This window comes from Silene latifolia, chromosome 6 (assembly GCF_048544455.1).
Source record: "Silene latifolia isolate original U9 population chromosome 6, ASM4854445v1, whole genome shotgun sequence".
In the NCBI taxonomy this organism is placed as follows: domain Eukaryota; kingdom Viridiplantae; phylum Streptophyta; class Magnoliopsida; order Caryophyllales; family Caryophyllaceae; genus Silene; species Silene latifolia.
In genome coordinates this window covers 12,245,031-12,263,295 of record NC_133531.1, presented here as the reverse complement: position 1 = coordinate 12,263,295, position 18,265 = coordinate 12,245,031, and the positions used below count along the sequence as shown (strand labels likewise).

The following is an 18,265-nucleotide window of genomic DNA, read 5'->3' as shown; positions in this document are numbered from 1 at the left end:
GTCGGAGTAGAACGGGGGGTACTACACGGAGTACGTTGGGAAGACGCGTTTCTTTGGGGCGTAGCACTGCCTACTCGAACCCGAACCCGTGCATGCTCAACGGCGGACGGATCTCTACGAGTTCCCCTACTCGGACGTCCTCTAGGGTTCTCGTTCACCCGAGGCTCGTTTACATCCTCCTGTTCCGGATTTATCTGAGAGTAAAGGGCATCGAACATGGATGATCTCATACTCGGATCTGCATTCCGAATTTCATCGAATAACTCCTCCAATCGATCATCGTCACAAGTCGGCATTGCCTCCGAACCATCGTACTCCAACTTCCTCCAAAATGCATGTAACACATCAACAGGGACCCGAGATCCGTTTCTAGCAATGCGATGAAGTGAACAAGCACATAACAAACCAAGTGTAGTAGCCTTTACACAACCGCAATCGATCATCAAGGCATCTTCCGTCATCTTGGCACCTCTTTCGAATTCTTCACGCAATTCACTGATGACATTCTTTGATATTTTATAGGTAAGTCTGGAAAATAATCGCTGAATCCCCGTCAACCGCCTAGATCTAGATAACTCCAACAAGTGTCGGATCTCAACATGTTGCGTTTCCATCAAAGAATGAAACCGAATCCAAATGCTATCAACTGTCAGTTTCGCGCTATTCAGCCATCTCTTCAAATTCGCATGAGCCGACTCAACCCGGGATGTAGAAGTATTCCCAAAATGAGTTATCTTGTTCGTTCTATACTTGGCCCATTTTTCCAAGTGCGGGAACCATTGCCTCTCAATATAAGCCGCCACTCCCGCCCATTCCCTTGCCAATTTGCCCCACGCAACATTAAACTTATCTTCGGTCTCCGCCTCGACAACCGCAGTAAACAAGTTAAAAGTTACGTGCTTAGCCCAATTATCCTGTTTCGTGATATCAAGTGCTTTCGTCTCCACGTGAGAATATATATGCCAAAGACATAGCAAGTGAGACGAATCCGGAAAAACAATGGGAATCGCGTTCAACAAACCTCCCTCGCAATCAGTAACAATAGCATTAGGTTGAACGACATCATTGAGCGGGGCCTTCGGTTTCGTAGGACCCACGATATTTCTCCTCGGACTCATGCGTCACAAGAGCATACGCGATGACAAAGCTCTTCCGACGGTGACTCAACCATCTCAACAAGCGGAAGACGGTATTCATTTGTCTTGTACGTGGAATCGATCTGTACCACATAATAGTATGATCGAAACATCTTAACGGCTTCTGGATGAGCCATGAACACGTGGGTTAGCTCATCGGTCTACTTGATCGCTGACCCAATAATGAACGTACTTATCTTTGAACCGCAAGTGCTAACATCTCATTGTCTTGGGTTTCTCCCATCTCTTTCCTCGTCCCTTACTTTCTGAGAACGATTGTAGATTTGTCGCCGATTAGGTCTTGACTTTTCCGGATTCCGCTGATGCAAACCCGCACTAATAATTGCCGGTCTAACGTGAGCTCTAACTTGGGCATCGATATAAGCCAACTCCTCGTCATCTAACTTTGCAAAGTATCTGTCGCCGCCAATACAACGTTAAACCATGATTATGAAACCCGGATCTCATCACAAGCTGCCACTTATTCTCTTCTAATTCAACAACTTTCATTGAAAATTTGCAATTGCACCACGCGGTAGCGGTGTTACCCCTCATTAAAGAATCGGCATCCTTATTTACGGGACCTTTTCCACCCATCCGACAAACAAAATAATGTTGTCTCAAATTCGTGTTACGACCAACTTTCTTGTTGCTTACTCTTTTTATACCAAACCCGAGTCGGAGTCCGATCTCATATGCCCAATTAAACGCTTGAATACTAGATGCAAAGAACAAGCTAGAACTAAAATGATCTGAGTAATCAATACCGTCTCCATCGTTAATCACCTGCGCACGCATTTCAATAAATTAGTTATTAATTAATTATTTGCTACGGAACGAGTCGGAGTAAATAAAAAATAATATAAAAATAATACAAAGACGGTAATAAGTTATTTTATACAAAACGAGTCGGAAATATTAAAGATAAAAATTTAATATAAAGACGGTAATTAATTAATTCAATTGTTTTATAATACAAAAACGGTATTTAATTATTTTAAATGTTTTATACAAAAAAAGACGGAAATTAATTATTTTAAATGTTTTATACAAAACGAGTCGGAAACAAAAAAAATAAAAAAATAAAAATACACGGGCTGGGCCTTGGACGAAGGAAAATTTCGTCCAAAACCAGGCCTGGACGAAAAAATCCTTCGTCCATAATGGGCCTTTGACGAAGGATTTTTTCGTCCAGGCCTGGTTTTGGACGAAAATTTCCTTCGTCCAAGGCCCATTATGGACGAAGGATTTTTTCGTCCAAGACCAGGTCTGGACGAAAAAGCCAGTTCGTTTAATTTTTTTTTTTTTTTCAATTGCATTTTCAAATAAATCCGTCACAAATTCTATCATAATTCCGTCTACATTCATGGCATCTATCCTAATTCGGGATTCAAACGATAATAAAACATAAATTTTTAACAAAACTAAATCGTAAACTAACCTCGTTACTAGCTTCATTGTTGGAATCGTTGTTAAAATCGTTCCCGTTTATGTTGTTAATTACAAAACCCGACTTCTTTTTTTGTTTGAAATATTTTAGTGAGACGGTGACTTGTGTTTTAGTGAGACGGAAATTGCATTTCTGTTTTGAGACGGAAATTGCATTTTGGTGAGACGGATATTGAGTTATGATATGGAGGGCAAACTTGGAAATTTACGTTAATTGTCGACGATATTTAGTAATTTGTCGACGACGTATAGCAGGACCCTTCAAGAAACATATTTGGGCTCAATTCTTGTCAGGCCTTGTTATTATTAGCCTGCATGTCTTGCTTGTGAAGGTCACAAGCTTATGACCTCTCATAATCATCTCCCACCTGTCCTCCCACTTGTTCTTTTGTCTCACGTCACAAGTTTTTGACGAATTTTGTCTGTCACAAATAAGAATTTGTGATTATTAGCCGCTTCAAAACACTTGTTGTTGAGGTTGCAAGCTCTAACTCGAGTTTGAGCTTATAAAAATTATCAATGTTTTATTGTTTTTTTCTTTTAATATTTTCAATAACAACAAATAAATGAGAGAACGGTTAATATGGCAGTATAAAGATATAATTATGATTTTTTTTATATAAAATACAAGCAAGATATTATCTAATTGCTTATTTTTCGAGCCGGTCCCGAATTTTTCGAGTTCAGCTACTCGGTAAGTTCTCGAGTTTAATCGGAACTTGAGCTGAGCTTGAGCTACTTGCAAATTTTCTCGTTTCATTTTTATTCTATGCTCGGGTGTCTGATTGATCCCAATTTTAATTCTTTTTATTTTTTAACATTATCTTCTGGCCAAAAAAAATTCAAATAATATGGAGTTGCTTCCATCAAGTGAAACTTGTTGGACCACTGTGGGCTGTGGGGAGTCATCGCAATGCACAATGGTGTACCAGTAATTTCTCTCTCCAAGTAGTGATATTAATGGACACTATTCCACATTAAGACCTGATACACACCAACTACTGGAGTTGTATCATTGATAATATTCGCTTAAAACGATAATATCGGTTTTAATAGTGGTGAAGTAAGGTACAAATAATTAATCACTCCAAGTAGTGACATTAATGAGACCACTACACATCGAGACCTGATACACACAACTTAATAATGTACTTATGGAGTGATTTGTTTTTACTCCGTATTAATTAAACTTTGAATATCCCGTCACATGCTCCTAAATGCTGCTGCAGCTTTCCACTTTATATTTCAAAATCACCCTTCAGAGCACAGAATACTCTTCTTTAACATTCACTGTAAATCTTATAGTTATACCCCCAAACATTCCTCCCTTCTTTTCTTCTATTAGTCTTCCTTCTTCCTCATGGTCAATGGTCAAAGGTACTGTCTTTTTTTCTCTTTATTTTCAGACTTTGCTTTGCTTGGTTTTGTTAGTTGAGTTAGTCTTACTTAAAACCGTCTTAACCACACGCGTCTTAAGCTTAAGACAGTTAGATGGTTTTGAATGAGATTTTGTAATGTTGGTAATGTGCTTTCTTAATCCTTTAATGATGTTATCCACTGTTCTATTGCTATTTGCTTCAATTAATTCCAAACCCCAGCAGTCTCAACTGTGTTTTTAAGGAGCCAAAGTAAATACTCCCTCCGTCCCGGTCATTTGTTATCCTACTCCATTTTGGTGTGTCTCGGTCAATTGTTGTCCTTTCTATTTTAGGATTGCATTTGATGAGCAATTTGATTATTCACACTCAATTGGTCCATTTGTCATCTTATAATTAACTCCCTCCTCTTTCCTGGGTTGGGTCTTTGTGACTTAAAAAGATTAGGGTTTTGCTATTGCTATGCTTGTTTAAATGAGACCAAGTAAGCATTTTGATGCATGTGGTTTTACTGTTTCAACATTGACTGACTAATTAAATGTTGAAAATGTTGCTAACTTTGTGCAGCTTCATGTGCTTAAGAAGCGCGGATGCAATTAATGGGCAATGATGGAAATTGCAGACACTGAAATGGTAAAATAAACAGATAATAATGATTGTAGATCTGTTCATTCTTCAAATGCATATTCAGACCGTTGTGCAGTATACGACGACCCTGATGCTTAACATATGAAAGGGTCATTGTTAGCTGTACAACGGTCTTACGCAAGGATTACTCATCTGAGTTTTACTTGACTGAATCAGGGAGCCTGCAAGGAATGTCCATCTGATATTCAGTCACCAGAAGGGATATCTAAAACCACAGGTAATGAAATTGACAGAGAAGGAGTGAAGAAGGGCGTACAGAGTTTAGTGGATGAGGACACTCAGGAAGAACTATCGCATGAAGCTGCGAATGATAGGGGTGCTTTTGAAGCCAATGGCAGTCACCAAGATGACGACGTAAATCTGATTTTTCTGAGAGAAAAGCTGTCTGCAGCTCTGCAAAAAGTCAGCATCAAAGATGAATTGGTTAAGCAGCATTCTAAAGTTGCTGAGGAAGCTGTCTTAGGTATTTAGAAAAATACAGACTTGTTTACAGGCTCATGAGTTACAGTTATTTCGTATTCCTACACATTCTTGATGATTTCCGCCTTCAGTCCCTAAATGCATCATTAGCATTAGCTCCCTATGTTTGTTTGCCATGTGAATCTAGGATGTTTCAGATTTCAGGAGTACGATAGTGTGTTCTTAACTAAAGATTTGGTTATTAAGAATTTGTCGAGACTTCTTTCTATAGAAACTCATTCTATGGGAAGAAGAAAACTCCTCCCTGATTTTTATATGTATACTCGAAACTAAGTTACGCTTTGACTCTTAGGATGGGAAAAGGCTGAAAAGGAAACAGCTGCCTTGAAGCAGCAGTTGAACGCAGCAGTTGAGAGCAAGTCAGCCTTGGAATCCCGGGTAAGCCATCTTGACGAAGCTTTGAAAGAATGTGTCAGGCAACTTAGACTCGGAAGGGAGGAGCAAGAGATGAGTATCACTCAAGCTGTGGCTGAGAGAACTGTTAATTTGGAAGCTGCCAAAACCAAGCTTGAGGATCGCCTTGTCGAGCTACAGAGAATGGTGGAAACTTGTAGTGCGAGTAGTACTGATCTGGAACTCCAAGACAAGATAGAATCCTTGGAGAGAGAAAATATCTATCTTAAGCAGCACCTGCAAACACTATGCGAGGAGCTGGAGGTCAGGAGCATTGAGAGGGATCTGAGTACTAAAGCCGCGGAAACAGCAAGTAAGCAACATCTAGAGAGCATAAACAAGGTAGCCAGGCTTGAGGCTGAATGCCGAAAGCTCAAATCACTATCTAGAATGTCCTCCAGCAACAATCGTGCTGCTTCGTCCTATGTTGACTCTCTCACAGACGGCCAATCAGGCTCATGGGCTTCTTCGGTTTTAGTTCCTGAACTTGATCAATCCAAGAGTGAGAAGGTGGTTGACAAAAGCTTGCATTCATCCAAGGAAATCAATCTTATGGATGATTTCCTTGAAATGGAGCGGCTTGCTGGCTTGCCTGATACCAGACCCCGGGTCCTTGATGATTGCAATCAGCCCTTTGAGAAGCCATTTTCAGGCAAAGAAAACGAATTAAAAGCTGAGCTCAACTCACTCGAAGAGAATTTACGCAGAGTGGAAGGGGATAAGGCTGAACTAGAACTGGCTTTAGCCCAAACTCAGAGTTGCTTGGATAACTCAGAAGTTCAGCTGAGAGAAGCCCAAATTAAATTGGATCAACTGGAGGGAGATCTACAGGGGGTCATCGAAGGAGAGCAGTTCTATAAGGCGAAGGCTGATAGTCTTGAGGAAGAAGCAAAGTTGATGTCATCTCAATTAATGTCCCTACGTGGAGAAATGACTAGAGAGCGGGCTTTATCAGAAGAAAAAGAGTCCAGGATTGAACAATTGGAGGGAGAGCTGAAAGAGAAGGAAGAGGAAGTAAAATTGAAAGATGTAGCTTTAGCTGAAACACGGGTTTGGTTGGAGATGTCTGAAGCTCAGCTCAGGGAGACTGAGACAAAGGTCAAGGAGCGGGCTTTATCAGAAGAAAAAGCGTCCAGGATTGAACAATTGGAGGGAGAGCTGAAAGAGAAGGGAGAGGAAATGAAATTGAAAGATGAAGCTTTAGCTGAAACACGGGTTTGGTTGGAGGTATTAGAAGCTCAGCTGAAAGAGACTGAGGCAAAGGTCAAGGAGCGAGCTTTATCAGAAGAAAAAGCGTCCAGGATTGAACAATTGGAGGGAGAGCTGAAAGAGAAGGAAGATGAAGTGAAACTGAAAGATGTAGCTTTATCTGAAACGCGGGTTTTGTTGGAGATGTCAGAAGCTCAGTTAAGGGAGACTGAGGCGAAGGTCAAGGAGCTTGAAAAAGACCTCCACAAGGCAATTGAAGAAAAGGAGTCCCTTAATTCAGAACTTGATAATGTCCGAGCACAAATAGATTCCACGTCAGAAGCTCAGATGAGGGAGACTGAGGCGAAGGTCAAGGAGCTTGAAAAAGACCTCCACAAGGCAATTGAAGAAAAGGAATCCCTCAATTCAGAACTTGATAATGTCCTAGCACAAGTAGATTCCACATCTACTCAGATCGATTCCTTGACTCGGCAAGTGCGTGAAAAACAGTGCCTGGAAGTACAGTTTTCCACGAAAGTTAAGGAAGTAGAAAGGTTGTCACTTGAAAATGAATCATTGAATCGGAAAGTCCAAAAAGAAGAGGCATTGGTTGCAGAACTTTCCACTCAAGTCAAAGAACTAGAGCGAGAGCTTCAGCAAAAGAGGGTGGAGCTTGAAGCTCAGCAAAGAGCGCAGTCTGATCCAGAAAGGAAGATAAAACAGGTATATAGCTTGGTATTACTTAGTAGTTACTAATAATCAACAATTGTTGGATATTTGAGGTAAGCTTTTCAATGCAGGAGGAACTTGCAGCAGCAGCAGCGGGAAAGTTGGCTGATTGTCAGAAGACAATAGCGTCTCTTGGAAGCCAGCTGAATTCTCTAGCAGCATTGGAAGACTTTCTGATTGATACAGCATGTATACCACCTGCACCATTGATGGCGGATAGACGTAATAGTGATGACCCATGGAAGCTTCATTCAAATGATACGTTCTTAGCCGAGAAGAGGTTAGAGGCATTTGCAAGTCACGGCAGAGGGGACCCACAAGCATCATCTGTGTCATCTTCTTTCTTCCTGAATCATTCTGATCATGACAAAATTGAGAATGGTTTTGCTAAATATTTTTCAGTTAGCAGGAACTGACTTTTTAAATTTTACCCCCAAGCCCAGCATAGAACTGTAGAAGAAAAGATTTAGGAAAAATGTTAGTGCATGTATATCCGGATGAGATGCATGAAATGATTTAGGGAAAATGTAGATTTTGAGTTGCATTATCCCGTTCGTTTGAGCTATGATTCAGGACAGACTGGCTTTGGGTTGCATGATTCTATTAATTTTGTTAGCTGTGAAGATCATGTTGTATATGCAGTGCAGGTACTTGAGGGAATCATTCGTTTGCTTACAAATCTCGACTAAATGCATCTATAAACAAATGGCTTAGTTGCAGTACTTCAATCTCGACTAAATGCATCTATAAACAAATTGCTTAGTTTGAGCTATGATTTAGAGAAGACCGTGGTTGAGTTGCATGATCCTGTTAATTTTGTTAGCTGTGAAGATTTTGTTGTGTATGCAGTTACTCGAGTATTTTATTCATTTGCTTACAAATCTCGATTCAATGCATCTGTAAACAAATGCCTTAGCTGCAGTGCTTCAATGCGAAGTACCAATTTCGCAACTTCTTATAAAAAACTGTTAGGGCCAGAGAACAAAAAAGGTTCTACAGTGTAGCAGTTGCTGGTTTCCACTCTGGACTATGTTACCAGCAACTGGTTTCGACTTCGGGTAGGACCTTTTTATAAGAGAAAAACAACCTTCCATATCTTAGCTCTGGTTCTATGAAGACTCGAAGTTTCACAGGCTGACATGATGTTACAAATGTTACATGCCACATCTGCTCTTAAAATCAAGCTGGCAACAATCTACGAAATAATACAGATGACAAACTTGTACTGAATGGTCAGTCACTTCGATGATTATGTGGAGGACTGCTCTCCTTCTTGTAAGCACTTAAGAGGTCGATTCCTAGCCCGATGTTGAGAGCATTCATGCCAATCATCCCAAATAAGGCAAGAGGAAGTTCTATACCCTTGTCGAACTTGGAGGCGTCTCTTACAAGTTTGATCAGTATCAGTGCATGAGGTATTAGTCGAGCAAAAATGAAGGTGAACCAGTTCAGAACCCATTCTACCTTCACTATTCCACTCTCAGCATTTCGAATCCCAGCCATCCGTCTTAATTTTCTCACGTGCAGAAACACGGAATGCAACTGTTTTGAACATGTAAGAAAACAACAAATGTTATATTAGGTTTTCAGATGAAATGCAGACACAAATTGGTGCTGGATGAACAAAAACGATACCTCACAGATGAGCGTAAGAATGAGATAATTGATAGTGACATTACGATAGAGAGCGAGTGAGAAGCAAAGTAGAAGAATGAAATGATGAGCAAGGATCGAAGGGAAGGGACCGGTGTAGAGGCGATAGTACAGCATATCCCACTGATCATATGCAAAATAACCAGAAGATACACAGAGGGCAGTGTATGCCCATGGCCAAGTATTTCGAACAAGTTGGTCATGCTCAAATAACTCTGAAGCCGGGTTTGCACGCCACCGGCTTAACAAAATGAACAGAACTACAGCACAACAAAAAAAATGAACAAACAATTGGAACGAGAAATTACGATACAGTAAAGGTATAAACCGTCTATCCCATTTATATTGTCCTAATTTCTATTTTTTTTTTTAATGTTTATGACTAGTTATTTAACTAAGGCAATACTGAATATCCGCTTTTTTTAACAAATAAATAAATGGAAATTTTTCATGGTACCCTTAATTTTGTCAGATTTTCCATGGTAATCCTGTTTTTAAGAATCTACCTATAATACTTTTGAGGTTCCATTTCTGTGCTGATGGTACCCTAATTTAACGACTGTTAAATGGCCATTAAATTTTGATGATGTGGCAATGAATTAGTAATTAAAAATTATTAATAAATATGAAATAAAAATGAAAAGCAGAGGTATCATGGGAAATCTGACAAAATTAAGGGGTATCACAGAAAATTTTCGTAATTTTTAATTACTAATTTATTGCCACATCATCAAAACCTAACCTCCATTTAACGACCGTTATATTAGGGGTAGGGCACAAAAATGGAACCTCAAAGATATCATAGGCAGATTCTTAAAGACAGGGTACTATTAAAAATCTGACAAAATTATGGAGTACCACCGGAAATTTCCGATAAATAAATAAACGGGACGAAGGGAGTAGTATACCAAAAGAAGAGGAAAGAGCGGAGTGGAGAAGGGAGACAGCGGTATTGACAACGACAGAGTCACGGGAGACGGACAAGCGGATTAGCAGGTTTGCGAGTTGAAAGAATAGGAAAGCGGAGAGTATTGTGATAAAATGGCTTCTTTTATTGACGATTATCTCGAACAATAGCCACATTATCCAGAGCAGCAGCGTGACCATATAAACCGCACCTATCGCTCCATTGTCTTTTTTACTCTCTGCTTTTCCTCCTTTTGCCATCCTTTCCTTTCAAGTTTCAACCAGCTCGTTGTTTCAAGTATAATCAAGTGTAACTTAAATTTACCGGCGGAAAACACGACACGACAACCCTCTCTACCGAACCCCTTAACTGTCTTTCTTCCATCAACTTTTCAAGCATTTAATATTCGAATATTCAATTACTCATCATTCAATTTTATTTCTAGTCGTATAAAATTGTCCTTTTTGACCTTTTTTTCAAAATAGTGAACATTCAATGTCAAATTAGACCCGGCACACGGGTTATATGGGCCCGGGTTAAAAGGGTCTATTTGGGTCAAGGTTAATTCCGATGGCTGGTTGGAGTTATGTTGGGTCGGGTCATTTCTATAGTTTTGGAACGGGTTATTACTTATCGGACATTTTTTTTGTTTGGAATTAAGGGTGAAGGTACTTTTTTTTTATGCGGAGTAATTACATATTTAAAAATTAGGTTTGATAATTAATTTTTTATATTAATATAATGGTAAGTGTTATTTCAATTAGTCGATTTGAGTTATCAGTGATCGGATTAATTTTATACTGAGTGGTTTTGGATTGGATTATTTGGGCTGTACAATTACGAATCAACAAAACTTGAGTCATGCATGTTCCGCTTTGATCGGGTCAATTAAGATTTCGGGTCACATTGGGGGTTAAATAATTCACTTCAATTTGGAATCTTAGGTTGGCCTTTTCGGATTGGGCTAACTGGACCAGGTTGATTTTATTAGGTCTATACATAGATACGTATCATTCTTTGCTTAGAGTAACACACTCTTTTTTTAAATGAAAAATATAAGTGATATCCCTGGATTTGCCACTTTGCACAATCTATATATTTTATTCACATAACTTTTAGTGACCATTACCGTGTTCGACTGTGAATGGAGTTGCTCATCCTCTATTAACTAAGAGAATAAGCGAGGCTAAGAATTTTCCCGCTCAAATCATTTAACATACAAATTGAGTCTAACATATTTTATTATTATGAGGACTTGGTATTTTTATGTTGGTCCTAATATATACGGTGTAATTCTTATGTGTTAATCTTTGTATATAAACATAATTGTCCAAAATATTTTAGACAACCATATATATTATTTGATAAATACAAACTTCTCCTATACATTAATATCTAAAAAACCGTGCATTTGTACGGGATCTACACTAATTGATTTATAAATTATATTGCATTTTTCTCTATTTCTACAATGATGTTACATGTGACAAACCATTAGGTTAGACTTAGGGTATGATTATTGGTCAGACTCATCTATGTTTTAAGAGTAGGTCTTGCTTAAGACGGGTCGAATCTTAAAACGGGTAGTTACACTCACAAAATGAATATGGGGGACAAGGTGGGGACACCCCCATGTGCCTTCCACTATCCTCTATTTGGGCATTTTGTCTCACAAAATGGTATCCGTCTACAACTTAAGACGGATAGTGCCCGTCTTAAGTAAGAATTTGTGATGTTTTAAGACTCTGACACGCTAGCTTTCCACTAACTTTTATTATTTCTCTATTGTTCAGACTTGCCTCAAATTCACCTCAAACTCTATATATTATCTGTCAGATTTGCCTCAAACTCTACTTTTTCCACTTCACTTGGAAAATGCGAGGTTTTTTAAAAAATAACAAAAATAAATAACATATGAGATCCATTTATTGGATGATTCCCCTTCAAAATTCTGTAATGACCCTACAAGAGTCATCAAGACTCAATTTAAGACTTTGTCAAAACTATGGTAAATTATTGGGAGTCTTGAATCTTAAAGGGGTGTTGGTTCACACAAAAAAGGTATGAGGTATGAGTTTGGAATGAGTCAAACCCTTACCAAGTGTTTGTTTCACAAATTCAAGGGTTTCATACTCATACCTCAAAGAGTCAAACCAATGAGGTATGGGTTTCTCATACCCAAGGAGAGGGGTGAGTATGAGATTGATACTCATGGTATCAAACTAAAATGAACAAAAATAAGAGAAAATAAACTATAGCATATTGTAAATCCAATTTTTTATATACTTATTTGATTAAATAATCATTTTCATGATTTTATAATACTAAAAATTATTATTTACAATATTTTAATTTACGCATTTTAACTTTAATTGAATTTAAAACCCATACCACTTAAAATTGAAACAAACGCAAGGTATGAGGAATCAAGTTCCAAACCAATACCACATAGGTATGATTCCTGAATCTAAACCCATACCCTTACATGAAACAAACGCGCCCTAAGTGAGTCTTGTCTACTCATGTGATCTTGTCTCAAACTCACCAATAATCTAACCCTATTTTCAGGTGTTTAGTTCACCTAATTTATTTTTTGGGTTATCGTTTGGTCCAATATTGGATAGTTGGCTCGACGCCCTATGCACAAAACGTGATTCGACGATTAATGGAGCCTAAATCAGGTAAATAAGAAGAACAACACAAGTAAACATGAAAAAAACTGTCAGACGCGTTTATAATTTGCAAACCAAATCCAATCTGATCTAAATTTTGACACTTATTCCTAAATAAATGGTTACAGGGGCGGATTTAGGGCTAGGCTACTCGGGCTGAGTAGTTTTTGGGGGAAAACATATGTACTATATCTTGTATTAGAATATCAGTGTTATTTAGGTGGTGTGGTGGTTAGATTTTCACTTTTTGCACAGACAATCCGTGCTCGAATCCCATGAGCGAACAAAATATTTGCCTTTTTTAATCTGTTTATTCCTACTTGTTATAAGAAGTAAAGATTTTTTTGTGGAATTTCTTTCTTTTATTAGCCGAAGCTATTTATCTTTTTATTTTCATTACTTTTTTTTTTCTTCCCCATCCATCATCAATCATCAATATATGAAATTTTTTTTATGGAGTACTGTACTTCCAAGTTCCAACGTCTTCCATCATTACAATAATTTATATATGTTTTTTAAAATTTTCCTCGTATGATTTTGATAAATGTGTACATTATTTTCAAATTGGAGTATGAGTGTGCATCAATTTAAATTAATTTTTTTAGAACAATTATAAATTAGTTCCATTCAACATAAATAGTACAATATCACTATAAATTAATGAAGTGTGCTTAAGAGCTTTTTTTGCTCAAAGATTATGAAAGTGACCGTGAATATCTGTTAAAAACATTTAGAAATTATCAGTTTACCATGCCTCATATTTTACTTTGGCGCTGTTTGGTAAACAGCATATTGGCCAAATTTTAGCACATTCAAGGCTTTTAGCATGTTTGACCAATCAATATGCTAATTTTAGTGTTTGGTAAACAGCATATTGAAACAACATATTTGGGGTCAATATGTTGTTTTACAATATCTTTAACCCCAAAGATATTGGTTAGATATTGTAAAATAGGAAACTTTTCTCCATTTTACAAAGAAAACTAACAATCTACTAATCGTGAATCCGCCAATTACCAATCACTCAAATCAATTCGCTAATTATAATATCGCTACCAAACCTTCGATAAAATCGCCATTTATAATCTGCTAATCGCTTATCTTTGAAATTAATCCGTTGTTTACCAAACAGGGCCAAATTATATTGCAAATCTGAATTTTTTTTCTATTATCCCATAAAAAATTTAAAATCTAGCCTCAAGTAGTTTGAATTCCTGGATCCGCCCCTGAATGGTTAACAACTGATTTAAACTCTAAATGACTTGCTCTAATCATTCTAATCCGAATTTAAACAAATCGAAATAATTATATGAGAGTTGCCCATATCCAAGCCGATTGACCTAGACGGTTTTTGTACTTTGTAATAGAGATTGGGGGGTTGGGGAAAATGAAAGAAATATACTTTTGGTTGGAAGATAGATGAGGAGGAAATCTGAAAAAATCAAACAAGGGTAAGATAACAAGATAGAAAGAGGGGCCAAGAAGAGTAGTAGGACAGCGTGGAAGGAAGTATGAATCAAGTCTCATGTGGTTCAAGTTTAATTTCAAAAATCCAGGTGGCATTCAACATTAGGCCTACTCAGATCGCGCCCATTTTCCACCACTTGATCATTTCTTCCTTCTCTAAACCACTACACTAGACTCCTTGTCTCAATTCTCATCCTTACACAGTTCCACCATTTCTCCTTTCCTCCGTCTTCTTCTCTTCTGTCTAACCGGTCATGACCGCCTTTGCCGCCGCTTCCGCCTCCGCTTTGTTTCTCCCTTTCTCTCTTTCCCGCCCTTCTAAACTTTTTCCCAAAAAGGTACGCCCTTTTCTTTTCTTTGCCTTGTCTAGTTAGTTAGTCTGGGGCGAACTAGTAATGCAATAACCTACTGTTTGAATTCCATCACTTCTTACGTGACGCAAATTTCATCACAATATTTTTATTTATGATATTTTTTCCGATCGTAAATATTTTCCGAGACAATATTTAATTTTTTCAAATATAAAACATCCTCCTCCACCCATATCCGTCTCGCCAAAGTTCAATTCTAATTCCAATTCCATGGGTTTCCCAAACGCAATTTTGGAATTGAATTCAAACATTTAAGTTTCTACACTTAAAATCATGAAAATGAAATCAATTCCGTATTTCATTGGAATTCATTTCAGAATTTGAATTCCCAATGGTGTTTGAGCAACTATTGAATTGGAATTGGAATTAGAATTTGGCAGGGCGGGTGGACGTCACCAATTTATCCTTTGAACAAAAATTGATTAGCAAAAAATATATTGTGACTTAGGGAAAAAAAACAAAAAATCGTAAAGAAAATATTGGGATGAAATTTATGTCACAAAAAATGTCTATTAGAGGTGATCGGATAGTGAGAATTAAAATGACTATTATCGGGTAGAGATTTGAAAGCTCCAAATTGTAAGTAGGTTGAGATTAATAAAGAATTGAGCCCAATTCCAAATTATAAGGTTCATGAATGCTTAAAATGTTTCAATTCTTAGTCACCAAACATAGAATTTTTTTTAAAAAAATTGAAAATTAGTCTTTTGGCTCCTAGCTAAAAAGCCTGGTTCTGTTACTTGTGTTAATCATTGACTAATGCTACTGAGTTTTTAACAGGTAAGAGCAAGTATTGGTGTGTTTGCTTTGCTTGGAGAGGATAGTGGTGGGTCTATTGATAAAAAAACATGGGGTGCTCTATTTGATGTTGAGGATCCTAGACCAAAAGCACTTGTATCTAAAGGCAAGATTTTGGATGTCAATCAAGCTTTAGAAGTTGCTAGGTATGATATCCAATATTTGGATTGGCGAGCTCGGCAAGATCTTCTTACTATTATGATCCTCCATGAAAAGGTCTCTTCTTTGCCTTCCCCTTGTTTTCATTCGTAATACTCCCCCGTCCCAATCATTTGTTTATCTTGTGATTAGAATATGCTTGCAATCATTTGTTTACTTTTTGAGTACTTTGTTTGACAAAGTTGTCTCTTCCTTGTGCATTTCATCCTCAATTCATTATTACATGCTACTTGACTGGTTAATATGATAAGGGTTGGCTGTCTGTCAATACTGTTTCGTAGCTTTGTAACCCTATATTGATTTCTAGTTAAAGATTAGCCTACAATGGTTTACAAACGCTAAAGCCAGTTGAGGTTCCTGATATTCAGCTCATTTGAATTTAGGTTGTTGATGTTCTAAACCCGCTTGCCCGTGATTATAAGTCTATCGGCACATTGAAAAAGGATCTAGCAGGATTGCAAGATGAGCTTTCACAAGCTCATAAACAGGTACTGTAACAGTTTATAAGACTTAAAACCTGACTCTGGTATAGCAGGTACTTTAGGGAGTGTAAAACGAACCTAATTCTCAACTCGATCACAACAGGTTCATATTTCAGAAGCAAGGGTCTCGGCTGCTCTAGATAAACTAGCTTATATGGAACAACTGGTTCATGATCGGTTGTTACAAGACAGGACGGCCGATTCTGATCAAACGCAGGCTTCAGCTAGCACTTCCGCACAATCTTTGGAATCTGTTGAGAGAAAAGTCCCTCAGAAAAGATTAAATGTATCTGGTCCAGTCAAGTCTTACAATCCCAAATTGAAGAACTACTGGTATCCTGTTGCCTTTACTACAGACTTGAAGGATGATACCATGGTAATTAAAGTTATGCTTTGATTTTGCATGTTTTTTTTTCTTCCTACATGCTTGTCTAGGAATCCAAAATGATGGACGATTTCTCCTTTTCAGATCCCAATTGATTGTTTTGACGAATCATGGGTCATATTCCGTGGGCAAGATGGCAAGCCGGGGTGTGTCAAGAACACTTGTGCACATAGAGCATGCCCTCTTGACCTAGGTTCTGTCAACGAGGGTCGCATCCAATGTCCTTATCACGGTAAGGTCTTTATACCAAGAGATTAGATCCTCTTAGTTTTTCCTTGATGGTTGTTTAGGCCTCCCGTAGTTATCAGGAACACTGATCTAGTAGGAATTGTCTTGTGCTCTTGTTCGGATGACATGAATTTGACAGAACATTCATTGTGTTTGCACTTAAATTTGAAGTTAGCGATTTAACTGGACTGCTGAATGTTATTATATAGGATGGGAGTACTCAACAGACGGAAAATGTGAGAAAATGCCATCGACAAGGTTAGTGGATGTCAGAATAAAAGCATTGCCTTGCTTTGAGCAGGAAGGAATGATCTGGATTTGGCCAGGAAATGAGCCCCCAGCTGCCACCATTCCGTCTCTAGAACCTCCCGAGGGGTTTATAATTCACGCGGAGGTACATTTGAAGTACTTGCATAAGATACTGCTGTAAAAATGTAATGTTTGAATGAATAATGAAAGTATGAAACCATCTGAATCGGACTTCTTGGAAAATGCAGATAGTGATGGAACTTCCAATAGAACACGGGCTTCTACTAGATAACCTACTTGACCTAGCACATGCTCCATTCACCCATACTTCCACATTTGCCAAAGGATGGAGTGTCCCAAGGTTGGTGCTTGCTTGACTGACTTAAACATTTCACGTATTCATCTTTGGTTTTCGCAAAGCAAATGAAGAATATATCTCATGATGCATGCTTGTCAATCATTTCTGTTCTTCTGTTTGTACCTTTCCTCGTTCCTATGGTACATAAGTAGAGCTGTTTTAGACTCGTAGATGATTAATCATATGATATATGTGCAGTAGAGGACAGACAAGTAATGTTTGGAATTGATGTGCAGCTTAGTGAAATTCCTGACTCCCGTATCTGGACTTGAAGGATACTGGGACCCCTATCCGATAGATATGGAGTTCAAACCACCATGTATGGTGCTGTCGACGATAGGAATCTCAAAACCAGGAAAACTAGAGGGACAAAGTACTAAGCAGTGTTCTACCCATCTTCACCAACTTCATGTTTGTTTACCATCATCAAAAAACAAAACGAGGCTGCTTTACAGAATGTCATTGGATTTCGCTCCAATATTGAAGCACGTTCCCTTCATGCACTACTTGTGGAGGCATTTTGCTGAGAAGGTATAATTTGTTGGAATTTAATTTCAAAGTTTCAAGTATATGAGTGTTGAACCAGTGACTAAAAAGGATTGGTGACTGTAACAGGTGCTAAATGAGGATCTGAGACTAGTCCTAGGGCAGCAAGAACGGATGCTGAAAGGGGAAAACGTGTGGAACTGGCCTGTGGCATATGATAAACTAGGGGTCAGGTATAGGCAATGGAGGGAAGCGGTGGAGCGAGGTGACAAACGCATTCCTTTTACCAAATGAATGTGGAGAGTACTGTATAACTTACTGACAGCCTTGACTCTGGAAGCAGCTACGGCCTAATTAAACCATAGGCCAATCCTTGTCCACCGACCACCATACAATGAACTCTTTCTGAAACCTGGAAGCCTGGTTTCAACACAGTGGTACATCGCCTACTGTTTTTTGGGATCATACTGTGAGAATTCGGAAGAGCGGCTTTGATAGATATCGAGTGAGGCAAATTCCCATTTATGATTGCTTAGCCTCCTTGTAAATTTATGGTGGCTAATATGCAAACTTTCTGCTTGTTCTTGTGTACAGTTCTGAATCCATTTTTTCTTCATTTTATATACTACGTAAATGGAGTACATTTTACAA

The 18,265-nt window shown here is 38.2% G+C and overlaps 3 protein-coding genes across 3 annotated transcripts; 2 read left to right on the top strand and 1 right to left on the bottom strand.

The window, feature by feature from the left end:
* Positions 1–3,778: 3,778 nt before the first annotated feature.
* Positions 3,779–8,022, top strand: LOC141586373 (uncharacterized). The gene is made up of 5 exons (XM_074407579.1): positions 3,779–3,962; positions 4,529–4,594; positions 4,766–5,072; positions 5,382–7,393; positions 7,471–8,022. The coding sequence occupies exons 2-5, from the start codon at positions 4,568–4,570 to the stop codon at positions 7,813–7,815; spliced, it is 2,691 nt and encodes an 896-aa protein (XP_074263680.1). The 5' UTR covers positions 3,779–3,962; positions 4,529–4,567; the 3' UTR covers positions 7,816–8,022.
* Positions 8,023–8,465: 443 nt separating this feature from the next.
* Positions 8,466–10,279, bottom strand: LOC141586372 (uncharacterized). The gene is made up of 3 exons (XM_074407578.1): positions 9,961–10,279; positions 9,035–9,312; positions 8,466–8,941 (listed from the first exon to the last, which is right to left on the bottom strand). The coding sequence occupies exons 1-3, from the start codon at positions 10,217–10,219 to the stop codon at positions 8,633–8,635; spliced, it is 846 nt and encodes a 281-aa protein (XP_074263679.1). The 5' UTR covers positions 10,220–10,279; the 3' UTR covers positions 8,466–8,632.
* Positions 10,280–14,054: 3,775 nt separating this feature from the next.
* On the top strand, positions 14,055–18,265 carry LOC141586371 (chlorophyllide a oxygenase, chloroplastic). The gene is made up of 9 exons (XM_074407577.1): positions 14,055–14,436; positions 15,250–15,483; positions 15,810–15,914; positions 16,012–16,284; positions 16,378–16,525; positions 16,731–16,915; positions 17,019–17,131; positions 17,365–17,659; positions 17,744–18,265. The coding sequence occupies exons 1-9, from the start codon at positions 14,353–14,355 to the stop codon at positions 17,906–17,908; spliced, it is 1,602 nt and encodes a 533-aa protein (XP_074263678.1). The 5' UTR covers positions 14,055–14,352; the 3' UTR covers positions 17,909–18,265.